Source organism: Cynoglossus semilaevis, chromosome 3 (genome assembly GCF_000523025.1).
Source record: "Cynoglossus semilaevis isolate Cse_v1.0 chromosome 3, Cse_v1.0, whole genome shotgun sequence".
NCBI classification, from domain to species: Eukaryota; Metazoa; Chordata; class Actinopteri; order Pleuronectiformes; family Cynoglossidae; genus Cynoglossus; species Cynoglossus semilaevis.
Window position 1 is genome coordinate 12,719,532 of NC_024309.1, and position 17,485 is coordinate 12,737,016.

The 17,485-nt window shown below is 44.4% G+C and overlaps 2 protein-coding genes across 5 annotated transcripts in view; both read right to left on the reverse strand.

The window, feature by feature from the left end:
• Positions 1-7,086, reverse strand: part of tmem108 (transmembrane protein 108) — a 30,609-nt gene extending 23,523 nt beyond the window's left edge. The window contains exons 1-2 of one of the 2 annotated variants that reach the window (XM_025054339.1): positions 7,005-7,086; positions 5,630-6,263 (exon numbers count right to left, since the gene is read on the reverse strand). The gene's annotated coding sequence lies outside the window, so the exon portion shown is untranslated. Of the gene's footprint in view, positions 1-5,625; positions 6,264-7,004 lie in introns of both variants that reach the window. The other variant, XM_008308184.3, reaches the window with a different exon arrangement.
• Positions 6,963-17,251, reverse strand: topbp1 (DNA topoisomerase II binding protein 1). Of its 3 annotated transcripts, XR_003049305.1 has the most exons (30): positions 16,866-17,251; positions 16,607-16,701; positions 16,267-16,401; positions 16,042-16,185; positions 15,724-15,905; positions 15,421-15,614; positions 14,668-14,847; positions 14,395-14,564; positions 14,141-14,304; positions 13,344-13,582; positions 12,912-13,246; positions 12,597-12,769; positions 12,298-12,509; positions 11,883-12,199; positions 11,611-11,790; positions 11,348-11,463; positions 11,099-11,222; positions 10,843-11,004; positions 10,671-10,767; positions 10,210-10,411; positions 9,794-10,023; positions 9,567-9,706; positions 9,301-9,397; positions 8,903-9,066; positions 8,682-8,810; positions 8,030-8,119; positions 7,759-7,920; positions 7,531-7,663; positions 7,330-7,399; positions 6,963-7,089 (listed from the first exon to the last, which is right to left on the reverse strand). XR_003049305.1 is itself a non-coding variant. In XM_025054337.1 (29 exons), the coding sequence occupies exons 2-28, from the start codon at positions 16,691-16,693 to the stop codon at positions 7,535-7,537; spliced, it is 4,554 nt and encodes a 1,517-aa protein (XP_024910105.1). In that variant the 5' UTR covers positions 16,694-16,701; positions 16,866-17,251; the 3' UTR covers positions 7,262-7,399; positions 7,531-7,534. The 3 variants fall into 3 exon arrangements, 2 of the variants coding, with proteins under 2 accessions (XP_024910105.1, XP_008306404.1); XM_025054337.1 differs by lacking the exon at positions 6,963-7,089 and having other exon boundaries at positions 7,262-7,399; XM_008308182.3 differs by lacking the exons at positions 6,963-7,089; positions 7,330-7,399 and having other exon boundaries at positions 7,514-7,663.
• Positions 17,252-17,485: the final 234 nt, after the last annotated feature.

The following is a 17,485-nucleotide window of genomic DNA, read 5'->3' on the forward strand; positions in this document are numbered from 1 at the left end:
TTGTTTCTACTTCCTGTTCACGACATCAGAGAAAATGACAGTGACATACCATAATATGCACTCTTCGTTTCTCATGATCAGTCCAGGTTTGACTCCCGGGGGAAGACGAGAATCAGGGTAAAACTACAGGTATATATGACACCTGTCAAACTCAAGGCTCACGGGCCAAATCTGGCCCATCACATCATTTATAGTGGCCCGCATGTATATGGATCTGGTCTTAAGGTTTGTCCTGTTATATGCAACGTTTGTAACAAATGCATTGTGGGTAACTGTCCAGTTTTAATCAAATGTACAGTTATGTTATGGCTAATAGTATTCTGCTGAATTTGAATTTTATATTTTATTCTGTCAGGTCTTTCACTGACATACGGTACTACAGTGCTGACGTACGGTACTACAGTACTGACGTACGGTACTACACAGTACGTGTCTGACGTCTCCGTGCACTGATGCTTCATAATGAGCACCTAAACCACCTGTTGAGCCACCTCACAGAGACACTCTGTGTCTGTCACCCTCAGTCACAGAGCAGTTTCATCTGGTTACACTTCCCTCCTCCACCACGGTCTGTCAGAGACCCGAGACCCACGGGAGACCCCCCCCCATCTGTTAATGTGAGACATTTACACTGAATACGACGCAGGCGAGGTGTCGGAGGTGCACGCGAATTGATTTACTTACACGGCGCGGCGCGGTGCGTGGTGACACACGGGGATCTGTGTTTGTGTTTGTGTTTGTTCGACGGTGTGGAGGTTGAAACGTGGCATTGGTTTTTATCACCATGGCGACAGTGGCATCGGCTGTTGCTGGACAGGCTGCGGAGAATCAGCAACAACTGAATCTGAGAAGAGGACGCCTCGACAAGTGTCTGGTACCGATTGGTGTGTGAGTGGCATGTCAAGTCAAGTCAATGTGAGAGAGAGAGTTCCTTAACGGGTTCAGGTTTCTGGATAAGAGACTGGAAACGTTGACGGACTTCAATAATATAATAATAAGAAGAAAAACATCAATCAGATTAAAGAAGTTGCCAAGGAAACAAGAAGAAAAATATTTTGGGTTTTTGTTTTTTCTTTCAGTTTCAACAGTTTTCAATCCTCCTTATATTCCAGTCTTTCTGACTAATCCTCACTCAGAGGTGGGAGCAGCCTCAGACCTGCTGCTATTGTCCGCATCCATCACATGACCCCCCGAGGGGAGCGGGGGGGCAGAGACATGCTGGGTCTGCAGGAGTAACGTGGAGCTGCGGGGGATGGGGGATGGAAAGGGGTGAGGGGTGAGGTGGGGTGCTAATCTCATTAGCTTCAGTCATCAGTGCTGTGGTGAGAACATGTGCTAATTGGTCCTTAAACACAAACCCACTGTGTGGTCGGACTGACTCCTCCGTCCAACAGGTGGAGGAGACACAAGTCAGATGGAGGTAAAGTGGAACTGGAACTGTTTCTGGGGTTCTAAGCGCAGACAATGCTGTGGTTTCCACAGGAGGTAACAGTTCCAGGGAGCGGGGACTGTTCCTCGAACTACGTGATCACCGGCTCCAGAAACAGAAACTACAAAAACAAACACATGATTTCCGGGCCTTGAACTAGAGCTGGAACAATTCCCAATTTCTCAAGAAACCACTCGGTTCCCAGAACTACGTGATTTTCATTACAGGTACTACAATACCAGAGACAGTACTAGCTGCTACTGTTGATAGTACCAGAGGCTAGGTACTGAACTCTATACAGTATATATATATTATATAAGACAGATTTAAGAGTTGGGAAAATAATTTAATTTCAAGGAGATGAGGGGAAATAAGAAACAAACCAACGACAAAAACCATGACAAAAGAGAACGAGAAAACGAACCAGTAGAAAAAGAATAAGAGAGCAGTAAAATACTGAATATTACACAGAGTCACTGCAGTAAAACTGACTCCAGTCAAAAGTCAATGGAACTCCGATCACAGGCTTCGTCCGATTTAATCGGATTTGAAACCACAAGGTCTTCCCTCGTCTTTGTTTCCTCCCCGGAGAGAAACTCAACATCTGAACCACATCCACTACAACCAGATCCATGAAGGGAAAAACGACCAATCAAATGTCAAGGATTTTAATGGCTAAAAAACACCAGAAACACAGAGACCATTCATACTATTCACACTCACATTCACACCAATAGTCAATTTAGAGTGAATAGTAATGGACGGACGGTGGGACTGGAGTTTCTCATTATTTCTCACCATCAGATAAAGAACTTTGTGAAGTAGAGATTCAAATGTTAAAACAAAAATTTCCATTTTCTTCTCTCATTCTGATCTACACAGAGGATGAAACCCGACACGTGATTGGCTGAACCAGAGGCCGAGCTCAGGCATCACCTTACGTAACCACAGGGTTTCTGGCACAAAGGAACTTTATCGGTTCCTCTTTCTGGACCCTCGGGTCCTTCGTGGCACACGGTGGGTGGAGATGCAGATTGGAGTGGCATGGCTGCCTGTGAGGAATGTGAGGAATCCCTCCCCCCTGCTCACCCTCACCCGCCTCACGCTCGGACGGCCACCACACTCTTATCTGACTCCTGAGTCCGTTTAATCATCATAATGGTCGGTTATTCATTAGCACACGTCGCCCTGTTTCTCCTCTGTGAACCTCTGCTGTTAGCTACAGCGGGTGAGTCCCCCCTCGGCCGCCGCAGACTCTACCTTTGATACTGAACAAAGGGTTTCAAATGACGACACCTTCAAAGCAGGATCAGATGTTAGCAACACTTTCTAGAGAAATTCTTGGAACTTCTCGTGTTTGAGGTCATTTTTTTTCCCCATGTAAAATATAAAGCTAACTTTTAGGACAAGCTACATGCAAAATGCTAAGCTATGTGTTCCTAGCATCTGTATCTGTGTATGTAATGTGTTGTTAGAAGTGTTAGCCTTAGAGATTAGCTTAGTGGTATCTCAAGCGAACATAAGAGCTAGTTTAAAACGCAAAAGGTTAGCGAGAAAAAAGAAAAAAAAAACTCTTTGAATTTTTTCTACTAATTCTTGTGTTAAATTAAACCGTACTTTAAGGCAACCCTAAAAAATGCTAGTCTATGTTAGCCCAAAATGAGCAAAAAACAAAGTCAAACAAAGCTAAAACTAACAACAACAACCTAAAAGCATCTAAAGGTTAGCAGAAACACACAGAAACTCAACATTTCCCCTGAAACTTTCCCATCAGCTCCGTCACAGTTTCTGTTCGGAGCGACCGAAACCAGGTTTTTCCCTCTTCCTGAAACATCCCTGATAAGTTTGTTTAAGGGAGGTTTGGGAACGCTGATATGTTCCCAGTGTTTTGTCATTGTTCAAACTCCTGGTGATAAAGAAGCAGCTGCACCGATGGACCGATGGTGTCCTGCGAAAGAAAAAGACGTCGACTCTGGATGTGGCACCAAATCCACTGGTCGGACAGTGTCTCAAGGATGAACTGTGGTCATCAAAGTGCAGCGACCTTCAGGTTGACCTCTGACAGCTCATTGTGTATTTTCTTTGCTAACATTTAGCTACATCTGGGCTGATGTCAGCTGTCTGCGCTAAGCATTTCTGTGAGCTAGGAGAGACTGTGGCTACACTCCAGATGTAATTGCTTTACTAAGGGTAATAGCAGCACCCATTCCAGCAGATGGTGCCTTGGGCGTCATTTTAGGAGATTGTTTGCCATGACGTTAACAACCTGGTACTTACAAAAACTAACCTAAACAAACAAATTCAGTCCAGGTAAATTATGCCGAACAACACAAGGACTTGAACTTGAACGGTCCGGATCATAAACAGCTGATCCCTAAAGGGGGCGTCCATGTGGTCATTAGCGTAAGGAGCTAACACCTATTCATGGACTCCTCACTGTCAGCTACATATGCCAGTACCCCCGCTGACCCCACTCACCTCCCCCCACCACTGCACACACAGCACTGGAGGATCACCCCCCCCCCCCAGAACAAAGAAGCTGTGGGGTTGGGGGGGGGGTTTCTGTGGAGAACCTGCAGCCAAACATTCCTGACACAATGCAGAGAGTGGTCTGCAGGTTGAACTGGGACTCACTTTAAAGAGGTCTATATACCAGGCCTGTGTTCCTGCCAACAAAGCTGAAGTACCCTCTTTACACAGAGGTACTGGGTGACGTCGGCCTGTCCATGGTGGTCTCACATCGTCTCTTCTTAGGAATGAAGCACTTGAAGACCCCTCAGGAGAAAGACATGGACCTGAACCATGAATTTGTCTCTGGCTGTTGCTGAGATTTTATTCTCTTATCCAAGAAGTTTTTGTACGTTCTAGAGGAACTTGCTTAACGACACTTTTGGAAATTATGTCTAAAAAAAAAAAATAAAAAAAAAATCGAGCAACGTCTGAAAGATGTAAAGCAGATTCTTACGTCAAACAAAAAAAAATCGAGCAACGTCTGAAAGACGTGAAGCAGATTCTAACGTCTAGCATGTACCAAAAGCTTCAGCGAGGTTTGGAAGAACTGAAGATGTCACTTCAGAACAGTCTCCAGGAAACTCAAGCTGAAGAACGGAGAAAGCAGATCCGAGATCAAACATCTTGAAGAAACTCAAGCCCATTTAGGTGGAAAGAGCTGAAGGACATCAGATATGGAAGTGAGAGAAGTCCAGTTTTCTTTCTTCTAAACTTCTCAAAATGAAACGTCTTCAATGACAAGAAGAATGACAAGAACTGAAATCCAGTTCCTTCCAAATGTTCTTCCAGATCGGTGCTTCTCAAACTTCATACACCTCTAAAAAAAGATCAGCATCAAATACCTCCAGTCCAACCATCATTAAAAACACAGCAGATCACGGTGACATTCTTGTAGTACTACGACTGATACTTCAATTACACTACGAAATCACACACACACACACACACACACACTGAGAGCAAGCAAGAATATACAATAGTTATTTTGAACCACTGATGGTCGAACCAAATTCTAGTGTGAATCAGATTCTTCCGGATACCACTAGAGGGAGGCCAGGTACCACCAACGATACACGTTCCACACTTTGAACCACCTCCAAGCTAAATGATAGCTGTGACAGAGTCTGGCTGGAATGTGATGTTTGTTCTATGGTGAGACAGGTGTCAAAGCTGTGAGGACGAGAGGGGGGACAGAGAGAGAGAGACCCTGTCTCTACAAGATCGTGAGGACGAGGGAGAGAGGGGGGAAGGTGGGGGGAGAGAGAGACCCTGTCTCTACAAGATGTTAACACGTCTTAGAACTTATTGACTCAAATAACTTGATCATAAATTGAACAGGAAAGTCAACAGTGTTTGACCAAACCCTCTGCTCAGGACTCCCGACTCTAAACCACGTCATTCCCAGTGAAAATTCCCATCTTTTCCCAACCTCCTAATAAAGACATCCCCGGGTCCTGACATCAGCATCTGTCTAATGAAATGCGTGAATGCAGCTGAGAGCTGACAGCAGCAGGATTTCCACACGTGAAGCGGCGAGAGTTACCGCAGCACAGACACGGGTCCGGATCAGGATCAGTACCTGGAACTCTGTCAGTCACCACCTCCAAAAACAGTTCCACCGACACCGACAGACAACGGAGGGCTCAGAGGGAGGAGGTGAAGCTGTCAAGTGTGTGTGTACTCACCTACTCCACAAGGTGCGTTGTAACGTCGGGTCCTCTGCGTGTCCGACAGGAACGGAACCTGAGATCGTCCGTCAGTCCTCACACCACCCGGACCCACATGTCGCCACTCCTCAAGGGGAAATGTGACCACTTCCAACCACGGTGCGAGATCCACTGAAGCCTCAGCAGGAGCAGGAGGAGCGGAGGAACCAGAAGGAGGAGGAGCAGGAGCAGAACAACCAGGAGGAGGAGGAGCAGTCGGTGAGTGTGGACCAACAGTGTGTCCAGGCTGGAGGAGAGATGCGCACGGGCGCCACCCTTTGCTGGACCTCCGGGACTCACCTCCCCCCCGATCCTTCTCTTGTAGCCCCCGGTGTGGTCAGTATCAGGAGGAGGAGGAGGAGGAGGAGCAGGTGTCTGTGAAGGAAACTCTGTGACGGAGCCTCGATCCGCGGCCACGCTGCTCGGTGAGCGCTCGTTAATGCCTGGTTAGCAATTAGGAAGCGCGCAGGACGCCCGTGGTGCCACCCACCAAAGGTTGAGTGGTGGTGGGTGAGGGAGGGAGGGAGGAGGGAGTGTACGGACAGAGAATTTTAATGAGGACTGCTGCAGACTTTCCTCCCTCTGCTCCTCACTCCTCCTCTCTCTGAGCGCCAGTCCTGAGAGGAGAACCCGAGTTAGAAGTGATGCGTCAGCAGACACCCCCAACCTGCAAGTCATGTAACACCCGCTGATGTGTCACCCCCCACCCCACAGGTGATCGGGGTATAATAAATTATACTTACCGCGTTTACAGTTTATATTAAAAAAATGTCATTTTTGTTCAATTTTGACTTCAAGAATACAGTTTCACATTGATTAAATTAAAAAAAATTATTCCAGGGGCGGCTCCAGCTGTTTTGGTTCCCCAGGTGAATTCATGGTTAGGTGCCCCAGACCCCCAGCATACTTAGACCACCCAAAAAATGAATGAAAAACATTTAAAAAAATCATTAACATGAGTAAAATCTTTAAAAAAGCAACACAAATAATAACAAATATTGGAAAAAGTGTATTATTATTATATAATATATATTTATTTTTATTCTGCAGTAGTGTTCCGTCCAGCAGGAGGCGCCCTGGTCCATATATCTAGCTCTTACCCTTCAGATTTGGAAATTCTAAGCACAAAACTGACCAATCGTGGCCCAGCTCTCCAGTTGAGCTGACTCTTCCTCTTCTTCACTGACTGATTCAGTGACCAGACTCCTCTGCCTCATGAATACCACTTCAGTCCTGGGTCTGTCGTCTGTTCCTTTTACTCCCAGGTTAAACCACTTATCTGTCCATATGGTGGGGATTCTAAACCCAACAGAACCTGGTGTTTGTAGAACACAAAGATGAAGGACGGTTGTACTCACTCGTGGGTGAAGCTGGTGTTTCTCTGAGACAAGTGTGGAATAATTCGATTGGTCCTTAATGTGACTTTTTGTCATTTAAAATGACCTGAAAAAAACCCAAAACTGATCATTTTTATCTTCGACTTAAAATTTCCAAATTTTAGACAACGTTAACAAAGCAATAAAAAAAACATTTTTCTTTTAAAATGTCCTCAATAAAAGCTGAAATGACTTATTTGTGTTAAGTCTCTAACGCAGGTCTTAATTCTACAGTGGTGCTGCACTGCCCTCTACAGGTAAAAGATACAGCTCAATTAAAACCGTGACTCAACACTTTTGTGCAGACCTTCAGATTGACTCATCCATCACCGCCACAGTCCCACAGTGAGGAGCAGCGGCTGCACTGCTGTCACAACCTGACAAAATAGAAGAAAAAAACAAAAACCACTACAGTACTATATTTATTTTATTTTAATTTAAAACATTTAAAAAATACCTTATTTTACAGGGAACTATGGTGATTTCATTTATTTTTTGTTAAGATTACCACTTCAGTTCAAACGACTCTTTTTCAGCCTGGAAGTGTCCTCTGCCGCTTTACGTTTACGTGACGGCGTGTCGGGGGTCTCCTCAGGAGGAGCCGAGGTCAGGAGGTAGAGGTCAAGGGGTGGAATCGGTTCCTGGAGGAGAGGAGACCATAAGAGAGCAGTGTTTGTGTAAAAACAATGTACTTTTAGTGATTTTTTTTTAGAAATCTTTCTGGAGCTGCGTTGACCTGCATGAGGTAGTCAGCGATGTACTCTGGCTTCAAACACGTGACTTCTTGGGAGGAGGCCTCAGACACGTTCACTCTGAAGTCTGTGGGTTTCAGTCGACTGAAGTCAGCGAACAGGTGAGTGGCTTCTCTGTACAGGGACGGAGAAGGACTGGGCAGAACCTGGAGAACCGGAGGGAAAGAAACGGCAGCAGACGTGAGCGAGAGAGTGAGGAGGAGGAGAGAAGTTTTGGAGTTGACGGGAAGTTTGCGTCAACACTTCAGAACCGACCTTAGCTCCTCCAGACTGCAGTAACCTCCTGAAGCCCGACTCTCTGCTGTGGTCGATGTTCAGCATCACCGTCCATCCACTGAAGGCACCCTGGAAAATACAGACAAGACAAATTAACAACATTGTTGGTTTGTTTAACAGAGACCACAGTTAGGCTAACAGCTCAAATGTTGCTAAAATACCAAGAAAATGTTAACAATTTGCCCTGGAAATAATTAAGTAAAACAAAATTAGAGACAAAAGCTTGAAGTTTGAAAAACAAAGGAGTAACACTGAAACACAGCTAAGTAGACATCTAAAAGTTAGCCCCAAAATTGCTAACAAGTAGCAGAGAAAATGACAACAATAGCTTTAAGATCAAGTCAAAAACTGGCCAGATGTGACCAGTAATTATAATAATAGTTATTAATAAATATTATGCAATACAATAATTATATAATATATAATTAATAATATATATATTATTATATAATAATAATTGAATTACTACAGTATCTTTAGGTTAGCCATGAAGACAGAATTCAGTAAAGGTGGTTGCTAAATGTTAGCTCAAAAATAGTTAATAAAAGTTCATGAAATTGCCCAAAAAATCCCCTCAAACATCAGTAGTATTATTATTCACACGGTACAAATGTGTGTGTATCGTATTTACTCCTTGTTTACTGCGTCCATGCAGAGCTTTCCTCCAGCGCATGGCGGCCAATGCTAATCTCCTCTGCTGGGAGTTAATGGAGGGGAGAGCGTCCAGGATGGAGCTGCTGCCCCACTCGTACTCGTCCTCCTGCAGCACAGACACAGTTTACAGTATAAATGTATGTCATCAGAACAGAGAGAGAGGACCAGAGGTCGGTGGAACTGTTCGACGGTTCTGACCTGGACAAAGTGACCGACTGATCGACACGCTTCCAGGTACGAACGGTGCAGGATCCATTTCCCGGCTGCCAGCGCTGCCAGGTACTTCTCATTGCGCAGGGGAGTCCCAACAATGATGTGGGAGCAGCTGGGGTCGAAGGACTGTTTGTCCAGAACAACGCCACCTAGTGTCAGATACAGGAAAGGAAAATCACCGTTTACAACCCTGTAATAAGTAAAAAAAAAAACAACCATAACAAATAGATGAACATCATAAATATGGAGATGTTCAATGATTTCAGTAATGATTTGTTTCCTGACTGATCATGCTCGCTCCTCAGGGATCAATTTCAGGTCTGAACTCTTTTTCTTTTGTCCAATGAAATGCAATTAGAGCTTTAATTAGTGGAGGGACTCACCCAGCTCCTCGATGAGGTGACTATAATCAATACGCTCCTGAGGGCTGAGGGAGGAGAGCTGGAATCTGGGCGGAGGCCTTTCTTCCGTTCTCTCCTCCTGGGAGGAAGTAAACAATTCTTTTTTAGCACCAGAGGCTCAACAGAAGAAAACAAACAAACACAGTTGTAATTTGTGTTTCCAAAAAAAAAAAAAAATCCAATTTACACCAAAATCCCTGCAGACAAACAACATCAGCGGCCGTGTTAATGGAAACATTAATGTTTACCTGTGGCTCTGGTGCTACGGCAGGATTAGCCAGAGGAAAAGCGATGCTGGGAGCTTTAGGAGTGAGGATGTTGTTCTCTGACTCGTCTGGTGGAGGCGACGTTTTCTGGCCCATATGTCGATCGATGACCGCACAGGCAGCTTGAATGAAAAGGTGAGGATGTGGATTTGATTTTGAGAGAATAAACCAAAAGCAGATTTCATTCTAGAACCGGTGCGACGTCTCACCCATCTCTGCCAGCTCAGAGTCAGTCATGGACTCCCCGTACCGAAGACTGTTTTCTGCGGACGGAGGAGGCGCTGCTGCCTGTGGCTCCGAGTTCTGGGATGGACTTCCAGGCCACTGCAGGTTATCGGCCAGCTTAGCTCTCTCCTTTCTGGCCGTGGGATCGTCCCAGACGATCTGCTCGCTTTGGGAGGGCTCAGTGTTTATGTCCATGGCTGCTTCTCTGTGAACCCTGGAGAAGAAGCCACAAAATTAAACTATCGACCCTCAAAAACATTTAACAGAAGAGAAAATAATATTTAATATATTTATTCCTCCATTCTTCATTAATAATTTAGTTTTCAAAAAAAGGAACATGCATCAGAAATGGCCAGAAATTTGACAGTGAAAAGATTTGAACTCCGTCTCCACGTTTTACCTCAGGGCTTCCAGAGTTCTCCTGTTCCCGCTGCGTCCAACTCTGCTTCCATCAGGTGTGTTTGGCCTTGAATCCACCCCTACCGATCCCATCTGGGCCAGTCTGACCGATGTACGCCTCCCTGTGGTCAACTTGGTGGCTGACATGATCTCCTGCAGCTGTCTCTGCAGGTTCTCCCTCATTTCCAGAGTCTCGGAGATGTCTGGAAAAAAAACAAAATCACGAGTTAATGAAGCAAATGTTTTCACGTTTCGGCAGAGGATTTAAAACTATTTACCCCAAATAAGATTATTATTACTACAACAGGTACTTCAATCCAAGTCTGAAACCACACACATATTTACATATTTAAGAAAAACATCAGATCACTCCACTGACCACTAGGGGGAGTACCACTAGTAGTTACATGTCCCGTAGGTTGGGAACCAAGGGGAAAAGAGAAAAAAAACAAAACAACGCACCGCTCCGTTCATGCGTGCTGTTCATCTCTTCTGGTTCCACACTTCCGTTACTGACACGGCGTGAGGTTGTAGCTTCGTCTGTGGTCTCCTGCTGTGTCTGAGGAGTGAAACAAAAATGAAAAAATATTTATAATAAAAAAATTCCAAAGCCTCAGAATCCCTCTCGACTTACAGCGTCATCAGCGGCCTCATTGTCCATGCTCCTGAGCTGCGTCCTGGTCAGCGGTGGAGACCTCTGCGTGTTGTTAGGAACTTGGCTGAGGTTCAGACTCATCTTGGGGTTGTAGCTGAACGGAAACAGAGACTCGGGGACACGTCTCTCCTCCTCTGCACACTGGTCAACGGCACACATGACAACGACCGTCAGAATATCACATTAATAATGCATGTGTTTTTATTTACAGTATATTTGAGTATATCAAACATACAGCTTGCAGCCAGTGCTGTGACACCACGTGCAGTCCTCTCTCCTTCACAGCTCTGTACTCTTTGCTGTTGTCGCCCACACGGCCCTGGTAGACGTAGTGGGTCACTGTGTCGTCACAGGCCCACCTAAATCAAAAACAAAAAACCAAGGTATAAATAACACAACTAAGGTTCAGCCTTAGAGAAGAAACAGCGCTGTTGAATAATCATTTTGTTATGCAGTTCATCATAAAAACTGTCAGTTAAACAACCTGAAGTCTGCTCCGAGGGAGGCGGCGACGGCGTTTAGTTCACTTTGCATTTTGCTCAGCTTCTTTCCCACGCAGATGACAACACCACTCAGTGGAGCCACCTGTTGGCCTGGAGTCTGGAAGAGGAGAAAAAACAGTTACAAAACCAGTAAGAATTTGAAAACAATGATGACGACAACAGGTGAAGGAATTGTTTGATTTTAGGAAATCAGGAACAATCAAATTAATTGTTAATTGCGTTTGAGTATTTTATTTGGTGTCACCTGCTTCTCCTCTTTCTTGACGAGCTGCGGACTAGCTGAGATCTCCTGCGCGTCTTTGCTCCGTGTGCTGTTAGCCAGCGCCACCTTCAGGTTCCTGTTGACGACGTCAGTCAACGGAGTCTCCACCCTCTCTCCAGGCATAGATCTTCCACCTGGAGTCTCCAGAGCTCCCAGGGCATCCTGAAATAACAGACTACTGTCTATTAGATTTTTTTCTTTTTTAAATAAGGATGATGGAGAATTTAGACAACAATCCTCCAGTCAGCCCCGACCTTGACGTTGAAGGTTGGCCTGAAGAGCTGGTCTCTGCTGAGGAAACGAGAGGGAGTGTCCAGCTGCAGCGAAGGCTCCTTCTGAAGCTGTTTCCTCCTGGAACCGCCCTCCTGATTTGGTTTTGGGGAGCTGACGTCTTTGGGCTTCATCTCGTCCAGGACGGAACGGAAGACTTTGCTCTGAAAGCGACCCAAGTCCAGTGGAGTCACCGCTTTGCCACTCTGGAAACCCAGCAAAGGGATTTCAGGAGATAAACGGGCCGAGGGCATCGTGGCCGGCTTCTGGGACCCCCCGACGAAACTCTCTTCATCCCTCTCTGTGGAAGAAGAAGATAATCAAACTAAATCTACCTCTGAAAAAAAGATTAAATGAGTGACAACAAAAGCATTTTCTGATCATTAATTTTTTTTTAACCTGGTGATGGAGGACGATCCACCAGGAACTTCTCCTCGTCTGCTCTTTTCCCAGTGCGAGCAGACTCCAGGATCCAGTGCATGGTGACGGCAGGAAGCCCCCATTTCTTTGCCGCCTCGTACTTGGTGCCTTCAGGGCTCTGCAGCACCAGGTGGGTGCTGGCCACCATGCCTTTCTTCTGGTTGGCCAGGCGCACAAAGTAATCCTGTACGCTGCAGGAGGAAGCCAGAGAAATGAATGTTGAGTTTAAGTATTTCCTAAGGAGGGGTTCGGTTTGTAGTGGCTGAGAGAGTCGGTACCTGGCTCCGAGGTGTTTGGCCAGTTCCACCAAAGATTCTCTCTCTGCTCCGGTGAACTGGCTGACGGAGAGAACGCTGTCTTTCAGGGGGAGACGTCCGTCCATGACGAGAACAGGAGTGAAGAGAGGGTTGGAGGAGAGTTGGAGGACACAGTCCTCCTCCACACACATGGCCTGGGATATGAGGAGAGAGGTGACGTCAATTCTCTCTGTTAATTTATTTATAGGAAATAGGTGACGTCAATTCTCTCTGTTAATTTAATTATAGGAAATATGTAAAAATAAACAGTTGAAGTGAGTCTATGTGTGATCTCACCAGCCAGGTGTCCGTCACCACCTCATCCACTGTCGCCTCCACTGAACAGCCCAACAGAGGTACCACAGCGAAATCAGCGACGATCCGTGTTCGACCCGTCAGAACTCTCCCTCCGTGCTCCGTCACCAACGCAGAGAGCTGGGCTTCAGCCTCCGAGCCGAAGCCCACCAGAAGAAAACACTTTCCGAAGAACAGACCGGCCCCGCTGGCCTCCTGCAGGGTGGACTCTGTTTCTCTCAGTCTGGACTGCTGTGGAGCCCAGGACTCTGTGGGCCGTGGTTCTGCTCTCATGGACGTCCTGTTGTTGTTCTCAGGTTCTGGTGGCGGCAGGTCAACTGAAAGAATAATATTGACATATTTATATCATCTGGTTTCACCAGTTTGATTTATTTTGCTCCAAGTAAAGGGTCAGTGAGTGACAGACACACACACCTACTGTTGGGTCATCATCCATGTACTGTGACAACAGGTCTTCCTCTGCCTTTCTGGGGGTTTCAGGACTGGCCACAGGGGGGCCCAGTGAGGGCCGGGAGGTGGGAACGTGTCTGACTGGCGCGGATACGGCGGGTAGGGTGGGAGGCAGGCAGTCGGAGTGGAAGAAGTCTGACTCTGGGAGTAAAGTGCCTTTGGTGAAACTGTCCAGCAGCCACTGCACTGTTACCACATGAGGCCTGGAGAAAAAAAAAAACACAGAGTGAAGGAGTCAATACTGACATAACAGTGTCATCGCTGAGGTCTTTGTAACTTAACACGTCTTCCTGGTTAATATTCAAGGATTTTTTAATGCTATTCCAGTTGAAAAAACAACATTACGGTTTAACAATCGGCTATTTCTGCTTAATTTTCTGGTTATCTTTTAGCTACCTACATTTTTTTTTACCTGCTAAATGTCAATTTTATAATTTTCCATTCAGTAAAGTTCACATTTTTTATTTTATTTTTCCACATTCTTTTCTATAATTTTCCATTCAGTAAAGTTCACAGTTTTTTATTTCATTTATTTGATTTTTCCAAATTTTTTTAACCTTTTTGTTCACCTTTCAGCTCTGATCTCTCTGCTTTTTATTATTGCATTTTTAATAATGTTTTTTACCATTTGTTTGGCGAACATTTGGCTCATTGTATTTTTTCCATGTATTTTCATTGACTTTAAAGGAGATGAAGCAGCTACGGTAACTTTTTGTTTTTGGTTGTGTGTTTGTTTGTTTTTTTTGTTTTTTTGTCCTTACCTGTGATTGGCTTTGGAGATGAAGGTCTTGAGGTCCTGGTCCAGGTCTCCCATAACCACATGTGTCAGTTCCTCACTCGGCTGGTTGAAGTGCAGACCACCTGCTGTGTTGACGAGACGTCGCAGCTTCTCCATTTTCTTGGCCGGCAGACCACACAGGTAGAGCTGAACCAAATTCAACACATGGATTAATCTGGTTGATTCTATTGGTTGAAAAATCTCACATGACGTAATAACACAAAAGAGATATTCTACCTTACAACCGTCCAGTAAATCATCAGCTGGAGAGACAGTGATGTCCATGTTGTCTGTAAGGTCGGGGGCCTCCAGACGACTCATGGTGGTGTTATCGGTCAGAGCCGTTTCCTGTATGGTCATACTGGCGTTGACGGAGATGTGACTCAAGCCCAACAAAGACAGACTCTCTAAAGCGGAAAAAATAAATGAATGAATAAAATCAAAATGGATTCAAATGATAAAAAGAGAAACAAAAATAAAATGAATGAGACAGACTCGTGTGCTGCTCACCTCCCTTCTTGTTGGATCCAGTCGGGGTAGAGGTGTGAGGTCGGGTGTTGGTCTTGGACGTCTTTTGTTCTACTTTGTATCTGCTCTCATCCTGACAGTAGCCTTTCTCGATGCTGTCAAACAGCCAGAGCAGCGACACGCAGTACACGTTCCACTTACGAGCGCATTCATACTTTTGTCCTGCAGACAAATAAATACAGACTCTCTGGATTACACAGCCCAGCAACAGCAGAATTTAATTATTGGTGCACATTTACTTATACTGAACCTAAAACGTCTGTGATCTTGCATGTTTACTGATCTCATACATGTAAATGCCCACAATATTAAGCATTTACAAATTAAATGGCTCATAAAATGCCTTTGATGTTGCACATTTGCGGAAACAACTTTGAACATAAAATAGTTCACATTGAGCAATAATATTGCACATATCAATGTCGGTGACATTGCACATGTATGAATACAACTGCACATAAATATATATATGTGTTTACATATATATGTACAGTATACACATATAAGTATGTATATAAATACATATATACATATGTATATACATATATAAACATATACATTCATATATACATACATATATACATACATACATATATATATACATATACTTCATATTTACTCATATTATTGCACAATAAAAATCCCTGTGGTGTTGCACATTTCATAATAATACTACATATAAAATTGACCGCAGGAACAGTGTTCAGATGGTGGAATAAACTGCCAACAACGTACCTGTTGGTTCATCAACAATGAGGTGGGTACACTCATTCATTTTGAGCTGTCCACTGTAATTTCCCCCGTGCTGCTGACACAGACGCTGCACCTCCCTTCGATCCGTGCTGGAGAGTCCGGTCACACACACGGTGCAACCGAGCAGCACAGGGCACAGGTAGTCCTCAGTGGGTAAGTCTGTGAACCTGAACAGACTGAACAGAAGAGCAGAGTCAAACCAGTATTTCTGTGTCCAGATGACACTCACGAACCTTCAGATTTCAGTGATGAATATACGGTATGTAACTGTAAATAAAACTCTACCTGTCCTGTGATTTTTCCCAGCATGCTTTGACCCAAGAGGGCAGCAGGATGGGTTTTCCCAGGCTGCCAGCCACCAGGTACTTCTTACTGCCCACCTCTCCTGCAATCAGGTGTGTGACTGGCAAACTAAGGTCGAGAAAGACCCGACCGCCCATGAGTTGGACAAGATCCATCATCTCTTTCTGCAGAAACACACAGACTCTGTGACATTTATATATGTATCATGAAGTTCATCCAATAGGTTTTGTTTATTTTAATTGTTAAAAAAAAATCACTGATAATGCCATGACCATCAACTCCTGTTTCAACAGCACTTACCCGTGTTCCTTTATCTAGGCTTGTGCAGGAAATGACGACGTCAGCCATGGCCATGTTATACACAGGCTTCTCCGCCTTAGGGACACAGCGCTGGTGCTGCAGGCAGTACAGCACCACCAATGGACTCACAATTCGACATCCGAGCTTTGGAACAAATAAAAGGGCGACGTAAAACAAATTTATGGATACAAGTACACAGTATATATATTAACATGTAAATCAAACCTTGGAGCAGTGCAGAAATGCAGGAGAGCTAAAGGAGCTGAAGACAAACAGAGCATTGTCCCGCTTGTCCATCTGTAAAACATCTTCCTCTGAGACGGTTTTTAAGTACTTCTCAGACTGCAGCTCCGAAATGGCCTGTGGACAATGAAGACATTTATGTTAAAGATGGCAGATAAGCAAACAATGTCAACAGGAAGTTGGAGCAAGACTGAGCTGGAGCAAGTTTAAGTTGTTTGTATGTTTTTTTAAAACTAGGACAGAAAAGATTGAACCTGACACCTGAAGGGAGCAGCGCCAGGAAAACTTAGAAAGAGACAGTTAGACATTGAGTTGAGTTTACCTCATAAGCCTTGACAGCATATTCCGTTTGTTGGCCTTGACTCTCCACAAACTTCACGATAAAGTCGTTCGTGTCACTTTCAGACATGGTCAACCCTTTCACACACAAATTACGCCAAACATTAATGACAATGGGTGACTTAGAAGAAAAGTAATACACAGAAGATACGTTTATGTTTACGTAAAATGCTACAACGTTTAGCCACATTTGACAGTCCAACAGTGCCTAGTTTACAAGAGCCAAACCGATGGGTACTCACCTTTAGTCAGCTTTTGGGTGTTAACAAATTAAAGTAGTGTAATGACAGCAATATAAACCAAGTCCGACTACAAACAGAATTATTTTTTTAACGTTGTTACGTCTCGTCGAGGACGAACTCATCGATACATGTCACTTTCTCCAGATCTGCTGCCCTTTGGTCTATGCAAGTCAAGGAAACGCCGATAAGCTAACATTCGAACTTAGCTAAAAAAACTTAAAAAATATATATATTTCCAATTATCACTGCAGTGGTATTGGTACTGTCTAGCAAGGCCTGGAAATATTAAAAAATATTTGTAAATTTATGGAGACTGTTCAGCGAAATTGAACGGTGCTCTTTGTTGATGTTGTTCGCGCCATTTACGTTATTTCCGGTGTTCCCCGGTAATCTAGCCGTGTTGAAACAAACACCGGGAAGAAAAAGACCCATAAACAACATTGAATACAAAAATGTATTCACTTAAACCTAAAAGTCTATACATTGTAAAAATATATCAGCTATGCGAATACTAAAGTTATATTGTTTTTAATAAGAAACAACATAACGTTACTTTTACATTAATAATTCAACCATCGCCTTAACAATTTTAATATTCTTCGTGGAAACATTTCCCTCAC